The sequence below is a fragment of the Tasmannia lanceolata genome, unplaced genomic scaffold (assembly GCF_043159265.1).
Source record: "Tasmannia lanceolata isolate RefF3 unplaced genomic scaffold, GAP_Taslan_0.1 ptg000018l, whole genome shotgun sequence".
Lineage (NCBI taxonomy): Eukaryota > Viridiplantae > Streptophyta > Magnoliopsida > Canellales > Winteraceae > Tasmannia > Tasmannia lanceolata.
In genome coordinates, this window is record NW_027518695.1 from 29,327,148 (window position 1) to 29,350,821 (window position 23,674).

At 48.3% G+C, this 23,674-nt stretch overlaps 1 protein-coding gene across 1 annotated transcript; it reads left to right on the forward strand.

Moving 5' to 3' along the window:
- Positions 1–1,185: 1,185 nt before the first annotated feature.
- Positions 1,186–2,742, forward strand: LOC143850261 (uncharacterized). The gene has a single exon (XM_077359524.1). The coding sequence runs from the start codon at positions 1,186–1,188 to the stop codon at positions 2,740–2,742; it is 1,557 nt and encodes a 518-aa protein (XP_077215639.1).
- The last annotated feature ends 20,932 nt before the right edge of the window (positions 2,743–23,674 follow it).

Here is a 23,674-nt window from a genome sequence, read left to right on the forward strand (position 1 = left end):
AGCACCTCCTCCTTGTGAAAAGCTGTCTCCTGATCTCATCCAAACCATTGTAGCTGCTTGGAGAAATAAGGTCGTGGAGAAGAGATTTGCCTTAATATCTAAGGTCCGATGTGGGGAATTACCAGGAAAGCTCGCGGGCAAGAGAGCTCGGATTGGAGAGCTTTGAAGATTCTTTTTCATGAAATTGTCACTTTAATTTCTTCAAATTTCATTGTAAATAGTTACTTTCATCCAATTGTTATCAAAGATTAATGTTTTGTTGATTGTAACTACAGTTTGACTATTGATCAACGGAATAGTGTTCATGATTTTCTCTTATCTTTATTGGTACAAAATATTTTATCTCAATTGTTGTCGTTTTAATTTAGTATATCAATTTCCAACTCAGGATTCTGAAATTGAGCAAACATCGCTCCCTCAAGTGTCAGTCAACCTGCGTGGTCTAGACAGTCAGCGACGTCTAGACTCATTCGTCAATTTGAACCACTAACCTTACCTGAGCAATCTGCACCCTCTTTATTTGAGTCATCTGAATCCTCAGAATCTGTCCAAATGGCTGAACCCACTGATGCGCTAGCTAAAATTCAAGAGATGATGATGAATCTTACCCGAGATACGGCCTTCATGAAAGAAGAGATGGCCCAAATGAAAGCTCAGTCTCAGGAAAAGGTCTCTACTTCTAGAGCACCTGCAGTTCAACCCGCTCCCGTTATACCTGCAAATTCGAACCCTGCAAACTTGAACCGTCCTTTTATCCCACCAGTAGACGTCAACCTGGAAGAGGAGCAGTATGCTGAAGAATATTGCAGTCCAGATTTTGCCAGGTATAATAAGGAGAAGCAGGTAGCTGACCAATTGGAGAAACTGACAAAAGACATGGAAAGCTTGAAGCATCAAGGCCCGAAGCAGTTCGATATATCCGAGCTGAAAATGTCTCCTGGGGTCACCTTGCCCCCTAAATTCAAAACCCCCGATTATGACAAATATGATGGGACTGGGTGTCCCCGGAATCATATGAGGTGGTTTATTGAACTGTCACAGCAGTATGGGCTAGCTCATAAGCAAATGGCCAGGGTCTTTCCAATGTCTCTTACTGGGGTTGCGAAGAAGTGGTTTTTGCGTCGGAAACCCGAAGAGGTGAAGACCTTGCAAAGCATCTCCAACAAATTTGTAGAATAATTTTTGATGGAGGAAGGAATAGAGGTTACCAAGAGGGACTTCAAGCAGTTAAAGCAAGGTCCGCTGGAGACCTTTACTTTTTTTATCCGTCGTTGGCATCGAAAGTCTGCACAACTGAGCGAGAGGCTATCAGAAGAAGATCAGATCAAGCTGGTGATTAAGAGTTTGTCGCCGCAATTTTTTTATTTCATGTCCCCTCAGCATTACACCAACTTTGACCATGTGATTAAGACTGGGACGAGGACTGAGGATGCAATAGCTAAGGGTCTGAGGACCAGACTTCCATCAGACATTAGAGAAGGAAAGAGACCTGTGGTCGTACAGAAAGAAGTAGACCAGGTGAACTATGTTCGACCAACGGCCAAGACTTTAACGGAAGTGGCAAAGCCAGCGCCAGCACCAGTAGAGCAGAAACCTCAGAGGCACTTTGATCCGCTCCTGTACCCTTTACCTAGGATCCTGAAAAGGTTGATAAGGGACAAGAAGATCAGACTACCTGAAATTAGGCCAGTACCCGACCCATTGCTCCCATACTGGAGATTAGACCAGTATTGTGAATACCACAGAAATTCGGGTCACCTCACTGAAAGATGTTTGGCTTTAAAGCATGCACTTCAGACTATGTTAGAAAAGGGAAAACTTGAGGTGGAAAGGCCCAATGTAACTCAGAATCCCCTTCCTAATTATCGTGCTATTCCTCCTCCTACGACGAACGCCATTTTTGTCGAGGAGCCAGTTCTTGATCCATCCGCTCTCATTTGTGTAATTACTCCTGATGAACCTTATATCCTAAGGTTTGACCCTGAGAAGATCGAAGAGATGGGAAGAGAAAGGTCTTATGCCCTCTGGATGGGTAGTACCGGTCTGGCAGAGGCATCCTCTCGACCATATGTCCTTCGATGCGAAGATGTTGAGGAAGAAACTTCTTATGTTCTAAGGATTGATGATTTTACGGAAGGAGAGATAAATGAAACTCCGTATGTTTTGAGAATGGATGTAGATGAGTTGCTTCTATTAGAAGATCAGTGTGACGAGCTTCGTCATGTTACGAGGGGTGGTCGTGTGTTCAAGCCTGCAGAATTGAGAGTAGAAAACCCTGCAGAAGCAGTAAGAACAGCCGAGAATCAAGGGCAGAATAGGCCGAGTGTAGATGAGGAAGAAGATAATCTGTTGAAGCAGCTGAAGAAGACCCAAGCAAACGTTTCCATTTGGGGTCTACTTATGTCTTTGTCTAAGCACAGGAAGGTTGTACTCAGAGAGTTGAATGCTGCTAAGGTGTCAACTAAGATTACACTCAATGAGTTGGTAAGCCTAGTCATTGTGGCTAAGACTTCCAAGGCAGTGTCTTTCACAGATGACGATTTACCTCCTGAAGGAAGAGACCACACTCGTTCACTCAAAATCACTATAATCTGTAACAAGAAGAGGGTACTCGAAGTACTAGTCGACAACGGGTTTGCTCTGAATATTTGTCCACTGAGTACTGCCACGACTTTGGGCTTTGGGCCTGGAGATTTTATTCCTTCAGAGCAGGGTATATTAGCATATGATGGCACCCGGTGAGATGTCATCGGAACCCTGGCCACTGAAATCCAGATAGGAGGAGAAGACTTCGACATAGAATTCCAAGTATTGGACATTAAAGCTTCTTTCCTGCTGTTATTGGGTCGACCTTGGCTGCATAAGGTCGGAGTTATCCCCTCTACCCTTCATCAGAAGTTGAAGTTTATTCATGACAACATGGAAGTGACTGTAAAGGGTGACCTAGATTTGAAAATTGGACAGATTTTGCAGGAGCTCGTAGTTGGGAAGGAAGCCGATGTCAGTTTGACTGGTTTTTCATTGGAGGTGTCGGTCATACCCATGGAGGAGGCCATGGGCGAAGAAGTTTTTTTCTTGAATAGTACCAACTCGAATGTAGTTAGGATGATTCGTAAACAAGCTATACTCCAGGCGCAGGGCTGGGCAAATATCACCAAGGCCCTATTGACTGGCCTGAGTTTAAAACTTTCAATGGTCTTTTTGGCTTAGGATATGAGCCGACCGAGCAAGAGGTCAGGGAAATGAAGAGATACATGCTGAAATGGGCCGAGTACCGCCGTCGGCGACTAGAATTGCCTATGGGACCAATCACTCTGATCAGAAACGGCATTTTCAGAAAGGAGGGGAAATATTTTACGTTTTGCGGGTTTGCTGAACCATGGACTGATGATGTGACAGGACAAAGGCTTCTGGGCTTCAAAATTTTCTTTGACCTAGAGTTAGCAGAAGAGCCAATGAGTGCGCAGATTACTGAGGTAGCATCGGAAACTGATTGGGCTGAGGTTTTAGAGCCGGACTGTTTGAGTGGCACGTTTTAGACTGAAGATCCAGTGGTAGCAATGGTTAGCAGTGAGACCGAAGCGTTAGCAGATTGCGTAATTTGCAGTGAAACCGAGGCATCAGTGGTAGCAGTGATTGGCAGGGATGCATTCATTCTGAACCCCGCAGATTTAATCACCCCATCCGAGGGACCCTTGACCAACTGGACCTCCTAGGTTTTACCTCAAGTAGTCTTTCAGTATAGTCGTGTTTCCTCAAAAGAGTCAGTGGTTTCTAAGTACACATGTACTTCCATGTCTGATATTGAGTTTGTTATTCTAATGATTCTTTTGATGCAGGTACCGTAGAAGTTGGATCTGGTTCCAGAGTTGGTGACGAGTCTCTTTCCAATAAAGTCGAGTATGAGAATACTTTAGATGATGAGTTTAATTCTTCAACTGCACATATGCCAGAGTTGGCTGAGTTCAATGTTGAGTTGTCTGTTGAGTCTGTGAATACATCGTTAGAGTCCAATATAATGCCTGCTGTGGGCTTTTCCATTCTTGATGTAATCAATCCTATGAATGAAATGAAAGACTCTTTTACATATGTTCCTGTTTCTGTTTCTCCTGTTTTCATTTCAAGTACTGAATCTAATCTTAAAACTGATAATATTAATAATGATAATCAAGATTCCCCCTCTGATGAGGATGCCGACGAAACTCCCCTTGAAATCAAACATATGATTCAACAAGAGGAGAGTCACTAAGCAAGACCACTCGAAGAGGAAATTGAAACCGTAAATATAGGTGGCAAAACCTTAATTCGGGAAATACGAATTGGGAAAACATTATCTCCCGAAGAGTGTGAGGAATTAACCACTTTACTTAGGGAGTTCAAGGAGGTTTTTACTTGGTCTTATGATGACATGTCGGGATTGAGCGAAGACATTGTTCAGCATCGATTACCTCTAATCCTTGGAGTAAAGCCGAAGAAGCAAAAACTCCAAAAACTCAAAACAGAATGGGAGTTAAAAGTTCATGACAAAGTTAAAAAGCTACTGGAAGTAAAATTCATCCAAGTTGTCGAATATCCATAGTGGCTAGCAAATATAGTGCCGGTGCCCAAAAAGGACGAAAAGGTCATCATGTGTGTGGACTCCAGGGACCTCAACAAGGCGAGTCCGAAGGATGACTTCCCGCTTCAGAACATTGATCTTCTGGTTGATAATACAGCTGGTCATGCTCTGTTATCTTTTATGGATGGGTTTTCAGGATACAATCAGATTAAGATGGCGCCTGAAGATATGATCAAGACAGCGTTTACTACTCAATGGGGAACTTCTGTTACAGAGTAATGCCTTTTGGGCTGAAGAATGCATGTGCTACTTACCAGAGAGCTGCAACTACTCTTCTTCATGATATGATCCACAAAGAAGTCGAAGTCTATGTAGATGATATGATCGTCAAGGGAAAGACTAGATCGGAGCATACAATGGCTTTAAGAAGATTCTTTGAAAGAATTAGAAAGTATTAGCTTCGTTTGAACCCCAGTAAGTGTGTATTCGGGGTTACTTCAGGAAAGCTACTTGGATTCATAGTGAGCGAAAGGGGAATTGAAGTAGATCCTCAGAAAATCAAAGCGATTCAAGAGATGGAATTGCCGAAGACCGAGAAGCAAATCTGTTGATTCTTGGGAAAAGTTCAGTATTTAAGAAGGTTTATAGCTCATCTGACTATGACTTGCAAACATATCTTTAAACTGTTGAAGAAGAATTCATCAAAGAAATGGACCGAAGAATGCCAGGTGGCTTTTGAAAAGATCAAGCAGTGTTTGTCCTTACCTGCTGTTTTATCTCCTGTCATCCTGGGTCAGCCATTATTGTTGTATTTGTCCATCACGGATACAGCAATGGGTTGTATGCTTGCTCAGCAAGATTCAGAGTCTAAGAAGGAGAAGCCTATATACTACATCAGTAAGAAGATGCTAGAATATGAAGTGAAGTATACAATCTTGGAGAAGACCTGTCTGGCATTAGTTTGGGCAACTCAGAGGCTCAGACATTATTTGTTATTGAATAAGGTACTTCTGCTTTCACGGATGGATCCGTTGAAGTACTTGTTTGAGAAGCCTGCTCTTACTAGAAGAACCGCAAAATGGTTGTTATTGTTATCTGAGTTCTGATAGGACATAAATACGGCGTTGCTCTCAGATCTCGCCACGTGTCGTCCATGCACCAATAAAGCCTAACCATCATAAAGAAAGGCGTTGGGAAATCACAAGACCATACGATCACGACGCGTGTCGCTCTCTCGCCGTCCAGGCCTCATCATCACAAGTTATGGAAGGAAATATCCGGCAAAGCCACGTGCGCCGGCAGAGCATGGGAACACCCCAATCCTGCAAAAGAAGGTTTTCTCTCCATAATGATGAAAAGGTCCGCGCGCCTCCCTTTAAAAGGGAGGGAAGGGAAGAAGAGAGAGATCCACGACGTCTTTTGAAAGACATCCTTTTTCTCAGCTCCCGCATAACAACCGGAAAAAGAGGCGAGGCAACAACAGAGGAGACTAGGAACTTAATCCTACTCTCCCTGCTAGTCCCCTCTGGCCCACTCATCCCCACACCCAGAAAAGAACCCGCGCCTTGGTCCTGGTAACCCTGATCAAACCCCCTCCTCTTCTCGCTGTCCTTTATATTGATTGGTCGAAGGATCTGACTTGGGTGTCGATGTGGTCATCCGGGACCCACCCCGGATCCCCTGGCCCCCTTTGTTTGTGATTGTAGACCCCGCGGAGGCCCTCTACCGACCGTGCGATCGAAGACCCGGATTCAGATGCCATCATATTGAGAAAACCTTCCTTTGCAGGATTGGGGTGTTCCCCTGCTCCGCCGGCGCGCGTGGCTTTGCCAGATATTTCCTTCCATAACTTGTGATGATGAGGCCTGGACGGCGAGAGAGCGACACGCGTCGTGATCGTATGGTCTTGCCATTTCCCAACGCCTTTCTTTATGATGGTTAGGCTTTATTGGTGCATGGACGACACATGGCGAGATCTGAGAGCAATGCCGTATTTATGTCCCATCATAACACCCCCTTACTCCTTTGGTCCATTGAATGGGCCAAGGGAGTAATGTTTTGGTCGAGCGACGTCATGGTGAGGGCATTTATGTGAGCTCCGGAGTATGAGGAGGCGTGTCGTTTTATCCGGCGGCCATCCCCGGGAAGTGGTAGCGTCATTATGTGGATCGCCTTGTTTCGAGACACGAGGTTTTCTTCCTTGAGCTTGAAAAAGGAAGATTCCTCGGCGCTCTGTTGTGGCCTCTCTCCCCACCCCTTTTTTTCTGACGTAGGTGTTTCTCCGCGCCTTTTTTCAGCAACATGTCCGGTTCCCCTTCGCGAGTTAGGGGCAAGGCCTGTCTTTCCCAGGAATCGTCGAGTGACCCCGACTTGTCTTCTGATCCGGAGGAGGACCCTGCGGTTCGTCGGAAGAGGGCTAGGAGGGACTCGGGCCCTTCCTCGGGCTTTCCCCCCCTTCGCCTTTCCTCCTTACCTAGGAGGACAAGTCGTCTCGGTCCCGTGTCGCCAGGGAGTGGTCTTTTTTCTCCCGAGCCTATCACTAGGGGATGGAACTGCGTGGCCATGTTTCGAAGATGGGTAAGGAGATCGAGGACTTGAAGCGGGAGAACGAGGCTTTGCAGAAAAAGGTTCACTCCCTCAATGAGCAGCTGCTGGAATATGAGGTGGACCCCCTGCTGGAGAGCTCCTGGGAAGAGGAGGGGAACCCTTCGGGAGAGGAATCTTCTTTCGATTAGTTTCTGGCATTTTCTGTTTTTCTGTGTGTTTTTTTTTCTCTTTCTATCGGGGATTTTGGGGCCTGCGTGCTCTGTGCTTTGTTTCTTATTCCCTCTTCATTTTGTAGGCCTGTGGGCTAGGAGGATGTGAATGGACGATCTTCATGGGTTTGTACCGTGTTTCTTTGTGCTGCTTTTTCCATCTGTTTGGTTGTTTTTCCACCGTGTTTGGCATAAATTATCTTTGTCGCGAGGAATTTGTGGCATTTTGTTCGAACCTGTACGGGATTCCGAGCCCTTTTCTAGCGCGTTTAGTTTCCTTCGCCTGTTGTGTTTGTGCGTCATGGTCTCATGCCGGGACTCCGGGCCTGGGCGCGCGTTTTTCCTCTAGTGGGATTGAGGTCGGACCTCTCTGCTTGGTTTCCCACCTCCGGACCCTTCCCTTTCATGGGGAGGAGTTGGGAGTGGTTCGTGATGATGAGGCCTGGACGGCGAGGAAATGACACGTGTCGAATTTGTATGGTCTTGCCGTTTCCCATCACCTTTCTTTATGAAGGTTGTATGGGTGCATGGGCGACACATGGCGAGAGCTGAGAGCAGCGCCGTTTTTATGTCTCATCATAACACTACCTTTGGTCCATTGAATGGTTCAAGGGAGCAGGCTTGTTTACCTGGTCAAGGAATATCGTGACGATGGCATTTAAGGGAGCCTTGGGGTACGAGAGGACGTGCTGTTTCGTCCGGCGGCTCCTTCCCGAGGAATTACGGTGCCATCACGCGGTGCCGGCTGGTCATCCAATAGGAAACGGACATGCGTAGGGCAAGTTGCTTCGTTTTCCTACCCAAGGGTCTCCCGTAGGATTTATAAGGGGTGAGTCCTTCCGCTTTTTATACAGATTGCCTTTTCGTTCCTCTTTCCTTCTTTGCTTTCTTTTGGCCTTTCTTCGGGCTCGTCAGAGATGTCGTCGTCTTTCCGGGGTCTCTCTATAAGTGGCGAGGGGAGAGTTGCTATCGAGGGGAGTCCTCCCAGTATCCCCGAGACAAACCCTGACGGGTTGGGGCCTTAGCAAACGATTCCTGAGAGGAACCCGCCTCAAGGGCTTCCCCCGCGCTCTCATCCTTCTCCCCTTTATGAGAGGGAGTCCCATGAAGCTTTTGTTCATCGCCACCGCTCGTTCTTCTCTCATGTCCATCGTAGGGAAATGGAGGTCTGTAGCCGGATGATTGACATGGATCGAGAGATAGCAGCTTTGCGCGCGGAGAATGATTTGTTGAGGAACCGGGTGAGGTGGTTAAATGACCAGACCCGATTTGCTGAGGATCCTCGTTTGGGGAGCTCTTCGAAGGAGGAGCATAGTGATAAGGAGCTCTCTGACACTGAAAATTCTTTCAGTGGCCAGTCGCTTTAAGCTGGAGCGAGTGGGTTGAGGGGGGCTTTGGAGGGGCTCTTTCCCTTTTTTCTTATTTTTTTTTATTTATTTTTTATTGGGGGCCTTGGGGGCCCGAGCCTACGTGCCCTTATTTTTTGTCTTCACCCTCCTCCCCTGCTTTTTTGTAGGCCCGTGGGCCAGAAGGAAATAGTTATGAATGGTTCTCCTTTTTTAGTATTTACAACTTGTGCTTTATGCTTCCTTTCCCTTTGCATAGTAGCCGAAATATTTCGAGCGGAGCGGTAGAAGAAGGACCGGGCCTTTGCTATGCGACCGGAGCCCTCTTTGCTGTGCTTGGTATTTTTTCTTCTGGTGGTATTGTATGTCGGGCCCTTGTGATGGGTCCCGAGCCTTTTCCCGACCGTACGTGGTATTTTCCATCTTGTGGAATTGTATGCCGGGCCCTTGTGATAGGTCCCGAGCCTTTTCCGACCGTACGTAGTGTTTTCCATCTGGACCCTTCCTTCCCCTTAGGTGGGGAGAATTTAGGGATGGCTTGCTGGGGAAGTCATCTAGCGGTAGGGGTAGCAAAGTCTTTTCAGTCGGGGGCATGGCGCTTCGATTTTTGGCGGTTCCCTCGAATTTCCCAATCGGCGCCACTGTGCGCGTCCCATCGGATTAGAAGGAAAGGGAGATCAATCGACGAGTGTTGAAACCCTAGCTCCTTTTAAAGCCTTTTTGGGGATTTCATTCTTTGTCTTATTTCTTCGTCTTCCTCGGGTGAAGCGGGCTTTCTTCTGCAGCGATTTTTCTGCGTGCTCCTCTTCACCAACTTCCTTCTGGTTTTTTTTCTCGTTTGTCTGCTCTGGTGAGTTCTGTGCTTTTTATTCCGTCCGACATTTCATTATTTTATGACGTCTGTCGCAACCGGTTCTCAGAGTCCGTCTTCCGAGTCAGTAGAAGTAGTGGAGAGGGCTCCGCCAAGGAAAAGGAGGAGGCTGGTAAAGGGCGGGGGCGGCGACTCTCGAGATGTACAGCTGCCCAGGGAGTTGGAGGATAGCTCCGGGGCTTCTGGATCATCGTTGGGGGCCGCTCCCTTGGAATCTCCTGCTCGAGTCTCTTCCGCTCGTGAGGCGGAGATTAGGGACATTCGGTCTGGTGCCGTTATCTGTCCTGGTCGGGTGGCGTGTTATAGGAGTACTTTGGAAGAGGGGGCGGCGGAGAAGATTAGGAGGGAGTTTCACATTCCCGACGATTATGGGATAAGGGTTCCTTCCTCTGCGGAGGGGGTGTGTGAGGGTATCACGGAGGAAGAGGTAGCTTTCTATGTGGAGGCTTTTCGGGCGGGGATTAGGTTTCCGCTCTTGGGTATTATAGTAGAGGCCCTCGAGTTTTACCGGGTGGCCCCCTCCCAACTGTCGCCTAACAGTTGGCGTACTCTCTTGGTCTTTGTGGCCAAGGTGGGTCTTCATAAGATTCAGCCTACCCTCCCTCTGCTCCGGGGTTGTGTAGCTCTTAGCCCGTTGGTGAAGGGGGAGGATAGCTGGTTGTATCTGACCCAGCGTCCTCAGGTGAAAATTGCGGCGAACTTGCCTTCTTCCATTAAGAAGTGGAAGGAGGAGTATGTGTTCTCATTATTCCTCCGTCGGACGCTGGTTGGGGCTTTCCTCGTTCTTGGAGGCGCTCCGTTTAGTGGCGAAGGAAGTCCCTCCCCGACGAGTCCGATTGTAGTAGGTTCGACTTGGGGAAGCTCGCCTCTGGGGAGGCTATCGATGTTTTCGAGTTTAGATGGGAGAGGGGACTGAAGAGGCTCGGTTTGCTGGGAGCTGTGGAGAGGAGGGCCCGCTGTACGGGCGAGGAAACGGGGGAGAATTCCGCAAGTCACCGCGGTGAGCTTTTTTTTTTTTTTTTTTTTTTGGGGTTTGTCCATATGCGCCTTGAGCATATATATATATATATATATTTTTTTTTTGAGTCGTTGTTTTCCTTTGTTCTGAGTGGTTGTTGTTCTTCTGTTTTTGGCAGCAAGTATGTCTTCTTCCGGTGATGCTGGCAGGGGAAAAGGGATCGCGGCGGCGACGAAGGGTCTGGCGAGCCGTAAGAAGATTCCCTTCGGTTTTATGGTCGCGGCCAGGTTGGACCGGTCGTAAGCTAGGCTTCCCGTATCCGCGCCATCTAGCTCCTCCGGTCGATCGGTCGGAGAAAAGGGTACGGCCAGGTCTCCTCACTGGGAGTTGGAGTCTTCTACCAAGAGGGTTGCCCCTTCTGGCGCTGAACAGGGGAAAGCTGGCCGTGCGGCGCGTCCTCCTGCCTTTACGGAGGACGTTCCGAGTCGGCTGGAAGGGTCGGTTATGACCAAGCTGCTTCTGGAGCGGATGGGGCTTTCTCCGCAGTGCTTTCAGACGCGGGGAGAGCTGTTTAAACCCGACTGGAAGATTGGTGTCGAGGATGGCGTCCTCGCGAATCCCCGGGTCGGGGTGGAGCTAGGGGTGACAACCGCCTTCCTGGCGATGAGGCTGAGTTAGAAGGCTTCGACCGCAGGGCCCTGGGGGCTTGGTATTTTCAGTCGACATCTTGCTTAAGTACCAGGTGGCCGACTTTCCTGCTTGTGCTTTTCCCTCTTTGTTGCCTTTGAGACCACAAGTGGGAGTTTCCTAATGGTTTGCTTTTTGCAGTCTCAAAGTTATGCCAGGAAGATGGTGCAGTACCTGCTCGAGGATGAGTCTGAGAAAGGTGCTTTCGAGGAGCGAGTCCGAAAGCTGAGCGAGGACTTGGAGAAGGCCTAAGCGGAAAAAGTGGCGCTTGATGGTACTGTCGCTCAACTTCGGGTGGACCTCCGGCAGACAGTGGAAGGGAGAAGCGGTGCGCAGGAAAGATTGGCGGTGGCTCGACAGAAGCACGCTGAGGAGCTGGCGAAGGCGCGGGAGGAATGGCGGGATTCCGAGGAATTTCTCAAGGCCGCAGCTTCGTTCAGTGTGGATATTGAGATAGATGCTTTTGTTGAGTGCCGGTGGCGCATTCACGAGGTTGATCCTTCTTTCCCTCTCGAGAAGTTGGTGCACGAGGCCGAGGAAATCGTTCCGGAGGATCTTTTGCCTGCATCAGTAGGTACACCAACACCGGTCGGGGATCCGGAGGTTGCCTTGAAAGTTCCTGTAGTTACTGACGCCTCTGCGGGGGCTCAGTAAGGCTTGGACGCCTTGGGGATTTACTTCTTTTTCATGGTATTATTGACATGCTTGGCTTGTAAAAACATTTGAACTATATGTATTTTTTCTCTTCTTTTTTATATGATGCGCCGTGGGCCCTTTGAGCTTTTCGGTATTTCTCTTCGAGCTATTGAGTTGCAATCTTGGTTGGTGAGAGTACTCCTTGTGCACCTTTGTAGGGCGTCTTGTTCGTGGAAGGACCATCTTCCCATCGAGTGATCAGCTCGGAGTTAATGGGTCCCACCTCCCCTTAAAGGGGAGGTCTTTTTTTTCATGGGGAGCGTTTTAGGGTATTTTCGAGGGGATCGGCCCTGATGCTACCTCTGTCTCACTCCCTATCTTTTCCCGGCCCTTTATTCATCATGGGCCGGAAAGTAGAGATGCACATGGCTCAGGTAGAAACGCTATTCCATTGATTTGTAAAGGGGAAAACACGGCTTTGCTTCTAGAAACCACAAAAAGGAAACAAACAAAACATCCGTCATATCTTGAAAGAAAAACACGGACCTTACCCTACCTACTTACTGGTAAAATTCTCGGAGGTTATCCATGCTCCAACTTTGAGGGACTGGGGTCCCGTCGAGGCGCTCTAGCTGGTAGGCCCCGGGGCGGAGTGCTCGAACGATCCTGTAGGGTCCTTCCCATTTTGGCGCGAGTTTCTCGGTGTTGCGGGGGTCGGATACCTCCGCCCGTCGTAATACCAGGTCTCCGGGCTTTACTGTGCACTTTTTTACTCGGGCGTTGTAATATGGTGCCACCCTTTGCTGGTAGGAGGCGGTTCGGAGGAGGGCTTGCTCTCTTTTTTCAAGCACGAGATCGAGAGTGTTCCGGAAGAGCTCGGAATTTCCTTGTTCATCGTAGTTCTCCGTGGGGAAGCTGGAGAGGCTGATATCTAACGGAATAACCGCTTCGGCTCCAAAGGTTAAACTAAAACGGGATTCCCCTGTTGTGGTCCGTAGTGTCGTTCGGTAGGCCCAGAGGACGCTAGGGAGTGCCTCTACCTAGTTCTTTCCAGCTTCTCCTAGTCGCTTCTTGAGGCTCTGGAGCAAGATCCTGTTACTTACCTCCTCCTGCCAGTTGGCTTTCGGGTGTGCTACGGAGGCGAAACGATGTTCGATGCTTAGGTTATCGCAGAATCTGCCGAATTCAGCACTTGCGAACTGGGTCCGTTGTCCGTTACAAGTATCCTGGGACTGCCGAAGCACCAGACCACGTCATGATAGAAAAACTTCTCCGTTGCTTTTGAAATGAGCTTTGCCACAGCTTTAACTTCGACCCACTTGGTGAAGTAGTCGATGGCGACGTACAACATTGTGTGCCCCCCGGGGGCTTTTGGGAATCGTCCGAGCAGGTCCATGCCCCACATGGCGAAAGGCAGGGGCCCTGCCATCGCGGTGTATGGTGTGGCCGGTTGACGGGGGGTGGTTGCGTACCTCTGGCACGGGCTGCATTTCTTGATGAACTCCTTGGCGTCCCTGAGGATCGTAGGCCAAAAGTAGCCGTGCCTTACGATTTTCTGAGCTAGGATCCTGCCGCCTCCGTGGTCTCCGCAGATTCCTTCGTGTACCTCTCGTAGTGCGTATTCCGATTCAGAGGGTACCAGGCATCGGAGGTACGGCCATATGTATGACCGTTTGTACAGCCTGGGTCCGTGGACCACGTAGTGGGCGGCTCTTGCGGTCAGACGTCGGGCTTCCAGCTTGTCTTCGGGTAGTATCCCATCTTTCAGGTATCGCATGATGGGATCCATCCAGTTTGGTCCTGGCAAAATTTCCAAGACTTGTACCTCATCGATGCTGGGGTGGGACAGTATCTCTGTGAGCACGCTACCGAAGTCATGGGTTTCCTCGGAGGCCATTTTTGAAAATGCATCTGCTCGGTTGTTCATGTCTCGCGGTACCTGGAGGATCTCAACTTCCCCCATTCTCTGCAGCTTTTCTTTTACCTTCTGGAGGTATCGCTTCATCCTGGGGCCCTTGGCCTCGTATGTCCCGTTTACTTGATTGACGACGAGTTGGGAATCGCTATAGATTTTTAATTTTCCTGCGCCGAGCTCCGTTGCTAGGCTTAGCCCTGCTAGTAAGGCCTCGTATTCAGCCTCATTGTTGGAGGCTTTGAACTCTAGCCGGAGGGCGTATTCTAGTGTGAATCCTTCAGGGCCGTGGAGGACCACTCCCGCCCCGTGCCCCGTTTTACCTGCAGAGCCATCAACGTGCAGGGTCCAGTGAACCTCGTCGCTCTGTTCCGCAGAGCCTGGCCTCATGTCTCCGCGAGCCGTCTGTTGGGTGGGGCCCCTGTCATTTTCCATTATTGCTGGTTCCGTGGTAGGGGCTGTAGATTCCACTATAAAGTCGGCGAGGGCCTGGGATTTAATGGCCAGCCTCGGTCGGACCTGTATGTCGAACTCTCCTAACTCGATGGCCTAGCTTACCATCCTGCCCGAGGTCTCCGGTTTTTGGAGAATTCTCCTCAGGGGCTGGTCAATCAGAAGCACTATGGGGTGGGCCTGGAAGTAGGGGCGGAGTTTTAAAGGCGGCGCTGACGACTGCGAGGGCAAATTTCTCTATGTTTAAGTACTGGACCTCCGCACCATGGAGAGTCTTGCTCACATAGTACACCGGGTATTCCTTCTTGTCGCTTTGTTTAGCCAATACCGCACTTACCGCCGTACGGCTGATGGCAAGATACAAAAATAGTTCTTCCCCCGGCTCAGGTTTGGCGAGTACGGACGGTGTCTGAAGGTACTGTTTCAAGGCGTCGAAGGCTTCTTAGCAGGCCGGGGTCCATTCGAATTCTCGTATGTTTTTTAGCTGTTTGAAGAAGGGCCGACATTTCTCTGCCGACTTGGGCATGAAACGGCCGAGGGTGGTGATTCGCCCTGCGAGCCTCTGCACTTCAATCGCTGTCGTCGGGGGTTCCATGTCCAGGATGGCCTGGATCTTTTCGGGGTTGGCCTCAATGCCTCTCTGGCTAACCATGAACCCTAAGAACTTCTCGAAAGTCACCCCGAAGGCGCATTTTGTGGGGTTCAGCTTCATCCGGGCCCATCGCAGGGTGTCAAAGGTTTCTTGAAGGTCGGAGATGTGTTTGGAGGCTTTCAAGCTTTTTACCAGCATGTCGTCAACATATACCTTCACGTTCCTTCCGATTTGTGCCCTGAATAGCTTGTTTACGAGCCGCTGGTAGGTGGCGCCCACATTTTTTAACCCGAAGGGCATGACGGTGTAACAGTAGACGCCCTGATCGGTAATGAACGCTGTTTTTGGGATGTCTGGTCCGTGCATTTTCACCTGATTGTAACCCGAGAAGGCATCCAAGAAGGTGAGGAGCTCGTGCCCGGATGTGGCGTCGATGAGCTGGTCTATGCGCGGGAGGGGGTAGGGGTCCTTTGGGTAGGCCCGGTTTAGGTCTGTGAAGTCTATACAGGCCCGCCAGCCCCCACTGGCTTTTTTGACCATGACCACATTTGACAGCCACTCGGGGTACCAGATCTCTCTGATAAATCCGGCTTGTAGCAGTTTCTCCACTTCGGCTTTTATGTGAGTCTGTCGTTCTACCGCGAAGTTCCTCTTTTTCTGTCGGACGGGTTTGAGGGTTGGATTCACGTTTAGCCTGTGAACGGCCAATTCCTTGGGTATCCCGGGCATGTCCTTAGCGGACCATGCGAACACATCTTTGTTGGTTCTGAGGAAGTCGATCATTTGGTCTCGCAAGGTGCCTTTCAGCAGGGAACTGATCCGGACTTGTCTCTCCAGCTGATCTTGGGCTATGGGGATGGAGTCTAGCTCCTCGGCGGGCTCTCCTCTGATCGTGCGGGCCCGCTGCTGGGGGTCTTCACTACCGATCGTGAAGTTTTCGGCCGGGGCGTTGGTTCCTCTTAGGCTTGCCGCATAGCATTGGCGGGCTATCATCTGCTGCCCCCGAACTTCCCCTACTCCGGTTTGAGTGGGGAATTTCATCTTGAGGTGGGGGGTGGAGACTACCGCTCCCAAGTCTCTCAGAGCGGGGCGCCCTATGATGGCGTTGTAGGTGAAAGGTATGTCTACAACCATGAAGGTGGTCAAGATGGTCTTTTGGAGGGGGTACATCCCAAAGGTCAGGGGTTAGTCGATTTTGCCATTGACCCGTACCGACGTCCCAGAGAACCCGTAGATGGAATACTCTGCGGGTCCCAGCCTCTCTTTGGCAAGCTTCATTTCTTCGAAGGTTCCGAGGTGTAACACATTGACGGAGCTTCCCGTATCAACCAGAATCTTTCCTATGTCGAAGTTGGCGACGACTAGCCTGAGGACCAGTGCATCGTCGTGCGGGACTTGTAGTCCGTCAGGTCTTCGTGGGAGAAAGTGATGACCTGATCTTCATGGGGCGGATCCGTCCGGGCCTTTTTGGAAGGCATTTCCATGGAAAACACCCGCTCTGCATACGCCCGCCGACCAGCTGTTGTCGGCCCTCCTGCCGCCGGTTCGCCCGTGATGATATTGATTTTTCCTATAATGGTAGGCGGCTGTTCGGGGGGCTCTTCTTTCTTGGGGCGCTGGTGGCGGCGTGTGTCGTGTCTGTTGCGGGATCGACGTCTGCTTCGGGAGCGATGCCTGCTCGGGGATCGGTGTCGGCTTGTGGATCAGCGGGGGCTGCTGGACCGGCGCCTACTGTGTGACTGACGCCTGCCTCTGGGTTCATCGGGCGGATGTTGGGCCTTGCGCGAGTTTTCGCCAGGGCTCCTGAGATATTGATTTAGGTGCCCTTCCTCAGCCAGCTTTTCTAGCTGGAGGCGGAAACAATGGTCAGTTTCGTGGCCATGGTCCCCGTGGAATTCGCAGAACTTTTTTGCGGACCGCTTCTTTGGGTCCGTGGCCATTCTCTTGGGGAGGGTCAGGAGACCCTGATCTCTGATAGCTAGCAAGACATGGGAGAGGGGAACCTTCAGTGGGGCGCTTCCCAGTCTTTCGAAGAGGGGGACGGGGTTCCGGCTCGCCTATTTTTCCTCGGCCCGTGGCCTCATGGCCCTTCGGCCGTCGTTGCTTTTTCTTTCATCGGGGCCAGCCTGGCCCTGCTCTCGGGCGTAGGCTTCTTCTGCTCGTACGAACTTGTCAGCCTTGGATTCAAGTTCCTGCAGGTCCCGTGGTGGCTTGAGGGTAAGATGCGGCTTGAGATTCGGGTTGCGACCGCTATTTGGACGTCCATGTTAGAAAGCTGGGCCAATTCGGCGTTGAATTTTAACATGAAGTATCTTAGGGTCTCGTTTCTTCCTTGTCGGAGGGCTAAGAGGGCGTCCGCTGGATCGTGGCGGAGGCGGTTGTTGGCGAACCTTGTGATAGGACACAAATACGGCTGTGTTTCCAGATATCGCCACCTGTCGTCCATGCACGACCAGAGCCCAATCATCATGAAGAAAGACGTTGGAAAACGGCAAAGACCACACAATCATGACACGTGTCACCCTCCCGCTGCCCAAGCCTCATCATCAGAAATTATGGAAGGAAATGACCGCCAAAGCCATGCGCGCCGGCGAAGCAGGAGGACGGCCCAATCCTGCAAAGGAAGGTTTTCTCTCCATAATGATGAAAGGGGCCGCGCGCCTCCCTTTAAGAGGGAGGAAGAGGAAGAAGGGAGGGAGGCCCTTTCGCTAAAAAAGAAGACTTCACCCATTCTCCACTCCGGACACCGGAAAAAGAGGCGAGGCAACAACAGAGGAGGCTAGGAACTCAATCCTACTCTCCCTGCTAGTCCCCTCCGACCCACTCACTCACGCACCTAGAAAAGATTCCGCACGTTGCCCCTGGTAACCCTGATCGAAACCCCTTCCCCCTCTCGCTGTTCTTTATGTTGATTGGTCGAAGGATCTGACTTGGGTGTCGAAGCGGTCGTCCGGGACCCACCCCGGACCCCCTGACCCCTCTGTTTGTGATTGCAGACCCCGCGGAGGCCCTCTACTGACCGCGCAGTCGCAGACCCGGATTCAGACGCCATCATATTGGCGCCATCCGTGGGACTCGTCGAGTACTGAACGCCCTATGGTGATGAGAAACCACACCCAACAGCAAGAGATAGGGGTAATGACCAGAAGCCAGGCTCAACGCGCACAAACCAACACCTCAAGCTCCCGAGAACCCAACTCACTGCCCTCGGGCCGACACCAGCCCTCCTCTAGCGCACCGCAGATGGTCCCCACCATGGAGATGTTCAACGAACTCCGTAGAGAACTACTCCAGCGCTTGCCTCCTCCGGCCCCGGAGAAGCCCCTGACAACACAGGACCAGACGGAAGCCTATGATGAAGGCAACGAGGAACAGCCAGGGGAGCGTCATCCCCGGCAAAAGCGAGCACCGACTCGCCGGACACCGTCCCCATCCATGAACAGCCCTTTGCCCCCCGTATTCAGGGGACACCAGCGAGACAGCGGGAGGCAGGCCACACTAAGCCGCGCCCCCCTGTCCAGGCAGCCCACCTCCAGGAACCGCCCTTGGCTCGGGTGGAAGAAGTAGCAACCTCAGCACAGCCGCCCGGCGTGGATCCGATAGCCGACCTACAAAGGCAAATCCGAGAGGTAAAACTGGAAATGAAAAAACCCTACGCCCACGGCATCCTCGATGAGTGAGAAAGGGAGACGGCATCCCCATTCACCTCGGAGGTCTTAGAAACCCCAGCAGAAACAGGCATAGACCTCTCCCGCTTCGGCCTATACGATGGAAGCACGGATCCTCTCGAGTTCCTCGAAACCTTCAAAACGGTAATGACGCTTCGAGGCGCGTCGGACGGATTCATGTGCAGAGCCTTTGCGTCCCTACTAAGAAAAACCGCTAACGACTGGTACATGAGATTGGAGCCCGACTCCATCGCATCCTTCCACGAATTCAGGAGGAAGTTCAGCACAAGGTTCGCCAACAACCGCCTCCGCCATGATCTAGCGGACGCCCTCCTAGCTCTCCGGTAGGGAAGGAATGAGACCCTAAGAGACTTCATGTTAAAATTTAACGCCGAATTGGCCCAGCTTTCTAACATGGACGTCCAAATAGCGGTCGCAACGCTAAAGCACGCCACCACCGATCCAAATCTCAAGCTGCATCTCACCCTCAAGCCACCACGGGACCTGTAGGAACTTGAATCCAAGGCTGATAAGTTCGTCCGAGCAGAAGAAGCCTGCGCTTGAGAGCAGAATCAGTCCGGCCCCGATGAGAGAAAAAACGATGGCCGGAGGGCTATAAGGCCACGCACCGACGAGAGGCAAGCGGGCCGGAACCCCGTCCCCGTCTTCGAGAGACTGGGAACCGCCCCGCTGAAGTTCCCCCTCTCCCACGTTCTACTAGCTATCAGGGATCAGGGTCTCCTGACCCCCTGTGGGACCCGATCCCGCGAGAGGGGTGGGGCGCGAGCCGCCACGCTCTCTCTCTTGGTCTCTCGTACCCACGCGATTGGCGTGTGCATTTTATGATTGATTTTAATTCATCTTTTATGTGAACTTGGGATCACTAAGCAATCCGAATTCCACACAAAAGAGACTGACAGAGTCGCCACCTAGATGTGGGATCTACGACTCATAATTAACCAGAAATCTAGACTCGCTACCTGGTTACAAGAATGGAAGGTATGGGGAGTTATCCACCACATGCACCATTCCTGCCCGATAATCGGTCTTCGATTCCAAAAGCTAACTCTTTTAAATTTATTTTAAATGGCTCATTCAACTCTAAGTTAATGTGCGAACTAAGTGACATGCATCCTAAAATCTAATTTCAATGTGAATCCTAAATGTGTATTTTGATTACTTTATTTGTCTGGATTCAATCTATGTGACAGTTCTCCTAAAATTCTAATTTCATGGAAAATCCTAAGTGATTTGATTAAGCATTTACAAGAAAATTAATATACAGAACACCACAATTTGTTGTAGTGCCGACTCGCGGTTGGTATGCCATCAGACATCCAAGCTGCCATGTACCCAAGCCTCACTAGGATCAGAGTCGACGTAGTTCAGTGCACCTAAGCTAAGCTACTTATGCCTAACTCAACTAAGACACCGATCTAGACGGATTTGACTGTTTCAACAGTTTTAAGAGAAGTTATTTAATTCAAGTTGAGGATTTTATTATCCTAGGATTTCATCTAAGATTCTATATGATTCTTATCTAAATGCAAGTTGTTCCTTAGACTAATGCAGGTTAGCCTACATCCTAGTTTACTAGGCTTGTCCTAGGGAAAGATTGGGTGACTAGTGTAACTAGACCTATGGCACGGTTGCTATCCATAGCAAACGTCCGTGATGAGGCTGGACTCCTAACTCTAGGACTCCCTAAAACCTAAGACTCCCTAAAACTTAGGACACGACACGACACCAGTGTTCCTAAATTGAGCTCTAATGGTTCTTACTACGGAAACCATAATCCAATGGTTTCGAGAGACACGAGATGAATCGATTTCAGTTCTTGAAGTTAATGAATTGCAGATTTTAAGGATTTTCAGTTTATGGACAATTAAGGAATACCAATGGTTCTAGGGTTCACCAATTTCGGCCTTGAATGGCATCCAAGGAAGGGAATCGTGCACTCTTTCCTTGTGCAATTTAATACTTAGGTTATAGCATCTTATTGCCTGGCATATCTCAGGATTTTCGTGGACAGTAACCTCGGAGCTAACAACATGCTATAGCTTAAATATTCAAATTGTCAAAGATCGGTTGCAATTGGGATACGATTATGGATGCACTGGCCATTTTTCCAGGAAAATCTAAAGATCCTAAAATTTCTGTTTCAATGAATTGAGGAGTGAACATGTGACAGAATTTTAAGGTTCTTTTAGAAGCTTTAAACTGATTTTTAATTAATTTCAATATTTTAATGGATTTTATCAATTTTAAACCATATGAGTGGTTTTACAAGTGAAACTGTTGCAAACGAATTCGAAATGAGTTGAAACTTCAACAGCAGCAAGATATGATGAGATGTAGCTTACTGGAAGATTTTTACAGATTTTTACATTAAGCTCATATTTAATTTTGATTTAACAATTAATTAACCAGATTGCAAAAATAACACAGAAACTACTAGAAATAGAAATCTAAATTTAATGAAATTTCTACAGTAGTAATATATAAGTAAAAATAGCATGCTGTGATATTTTCATGAATTTTAGAAACTATCTACTATCAATTTCGGATTTTTAAATTTTCAGACCAGATTATGCATTAACACTACATCCCATATGAAACAAGATCTAAATCACTTGAAAATTTTACAAAAACTAGAAATATGGAATATAAGACTACTATAAAAAGTTTGGGAATTTTATCTGTGATCTGATGTATGTACAAATTCTTTGAAAGTCTGATAATTTTCAAAGAGAGCATAAAATAATATACCAAACCAAATCCAAAAATTCTCAAAAATTCATGGTAGAATGTACTAGTATCATATTATTTTTCCATGAAATTTCATTAATTTTCGAATCCGTTTAGTATATAATTTATTTTTCTTCGTCAAAAATATATTTTTGAAGAGTTTTCTATTTTTAAAACACGATTTTCGAGAAAATTACGACTCCGGAAAACGTCCTTTAATCTTGTTCTGATATGATGAACACAAGAAAATTTTAAAATTTTTAAAATTTAAAATTCTAAAAAATAGATCATCCTGAGATGGCTATTTTTTCGAATTTCGCAATTACTCAGCCATTATTTTAAATAAAATTCTATTCTTCACTCAAAATTTTGAAATCCCTTGATCCAATGTCCGATCCAATCCGATGGTTATTTTAGTCTAGTTAAGTAGACCATTGTATTAAATTTCGGGACAGAACGGAATTGAAATACTCATGCAGATCATGGTTTTTAGCACACATATAATATTCAATTAAATTCAATTTAATGTTAAAAATCATGCAAAAATACATAAAAAATACCGAATAATCCTGAAAAAATCTGAGAACAGTGTACCTACCTCTGGTGGAGATCCCCGCAGAATCCGAGAGCCAGAGAACCCGAAAAATATCGCCGACGCGTAATCCAATGCCCGCTTTCTTTCGTTCTCTCTTCTTTTTTTCTTTTCTTTTTCTTATTTTTTTTTTGTTTGCTGTGGATGGGGTGGATGAGAGAGAGGCCGAGAGAGAGTAAGAGAGGCCGAGAGAGAGAGAGAGAGAGAGAGAGAGAGAGAGATAGTGAGAGAAGTAGAGAGGGGTAGAGAGAGAGTGGGATAACGAGAAGAAAACAGAAGGTGCGAGAGCGGAGAGGGAAACCGAGTGAGAGATGGGGAGGAAAACAGAGTGAGAGACGATAAGTGAGATTGACAGAGAGATGGAAACAGTGGGAGAGATGATGAGTGGGAGAGAGGATGGAGAGATCGAAGGGATAACTTGAGAGATGAGAGAGATCGATCGATTGAAAGGAGCTGCTGTCCTTTTTTTGTATAAAACGAGAGATGAGAGAGACAGAGATACGGCACTCTGTTTTTTGTTTTTTTTTGTTTTTTTTCTTTCAGGAATGGAAATCTCAATACTCAGTTTTGAGAGATGGATGAGAGAGACAAGAGCTGCTGAGAGGGAAACCGAGAGACGACAACAAGAGAGTTGAGAGCTAGAGAGATAGAGACGACAGATGGAGAGATGGCCGGCTGTTGAGAGAGCTTGAAAGATGAGAGCTGCTGTCTTTGAGGAGAGACCGGCTGCTGTGTGATCTATGGAGAGGAGTGAGGGGGCTTGATATTCAAAAGGATAAAGTGGGAACCAGAGCTGCTCTGTTCTCTGCCTTCTTTTTTTTCAACCCTCTGTTTTTCTCTCTTTGTAATGGCCTGCTCTTTTTTTTTTTTTTGAATCCTCCTCACGAGAGAGAGATGGCTGTTATGAGTGAAGAGAGGTGATAGGGCTGGCTGTTTCAAGAGAGGAGATGAGAAGATTGGCCCTTTTAACAGAGGAGAGATGAGAGAAATAGAGAAGACCGGTGAGGGAGAAAGTTCCGAGCGAGAAAGTTGAAGGGGGAGCCTCCTCTCAAAGTCCAACGTGAGATCCTTATTACCCCATCTGACCGAGTATGCATAGAGTAATCCGAGTGAGGGTTCTCCCCGAGGGCTGTCGAGAGCGAGGGCTGCTGTTTTTAGGAGCCTCTCTTTTTTTCAGAGCTGCCGTTTGGGAGGAGGGAAATGATAGCTGCCCCCCCTAGTTTTTCTTCCCCCTCGTCCCTTTAACCGTCCTCTCTTCTAAATTAAACAACTCAGAGAATCCTCCCTACCAATGAGAGAGAGATCTCTCCTCTTAAACTTAGTAACATGCTATATATATAAAAAAAACATGCCTCCTCATGTAATTTAGCAACCCACGTTTCCAATTTTCAATGAACCCAATTGAGATTGAAAAGTGATACCCACACACCCCCTTCACATAACAGACACGTTTTGGCAATTGAGAAAACGTGCAATATTCTTGGTGCCTTTTATTCTTGGTGCCTTTTAAACAAAGAGGCAAGTTGTCAAATTAATTTTCAATCTCTTACCCTCCTTCTTTAAAAACTAGTATATTTGGAATCCTTGCAAGCTGGGTGTATTTCCCAATTAAAAGCATTTCCCTTCTTTAATTTAGGAAACTAGTTTACTAATTTGGACGGCTCTCACTTGCTTACTATTTTCTTTCTTTACCAAAAGTAATACTTTCCCATGCACACCCCTTCCTGTGCATGTCATTCCCCTTAGATGATCAACACCATTCATTTGCAAACCCATTGTACTAGTTGATCATAGACACACTTTATTATATTATTGTGTACTTCTCACTTGCATTTCGTATGAGCCCATATAGCCACTATAAAAGTCAAGCTTCACCTTTACGTGCATGCATGATTTT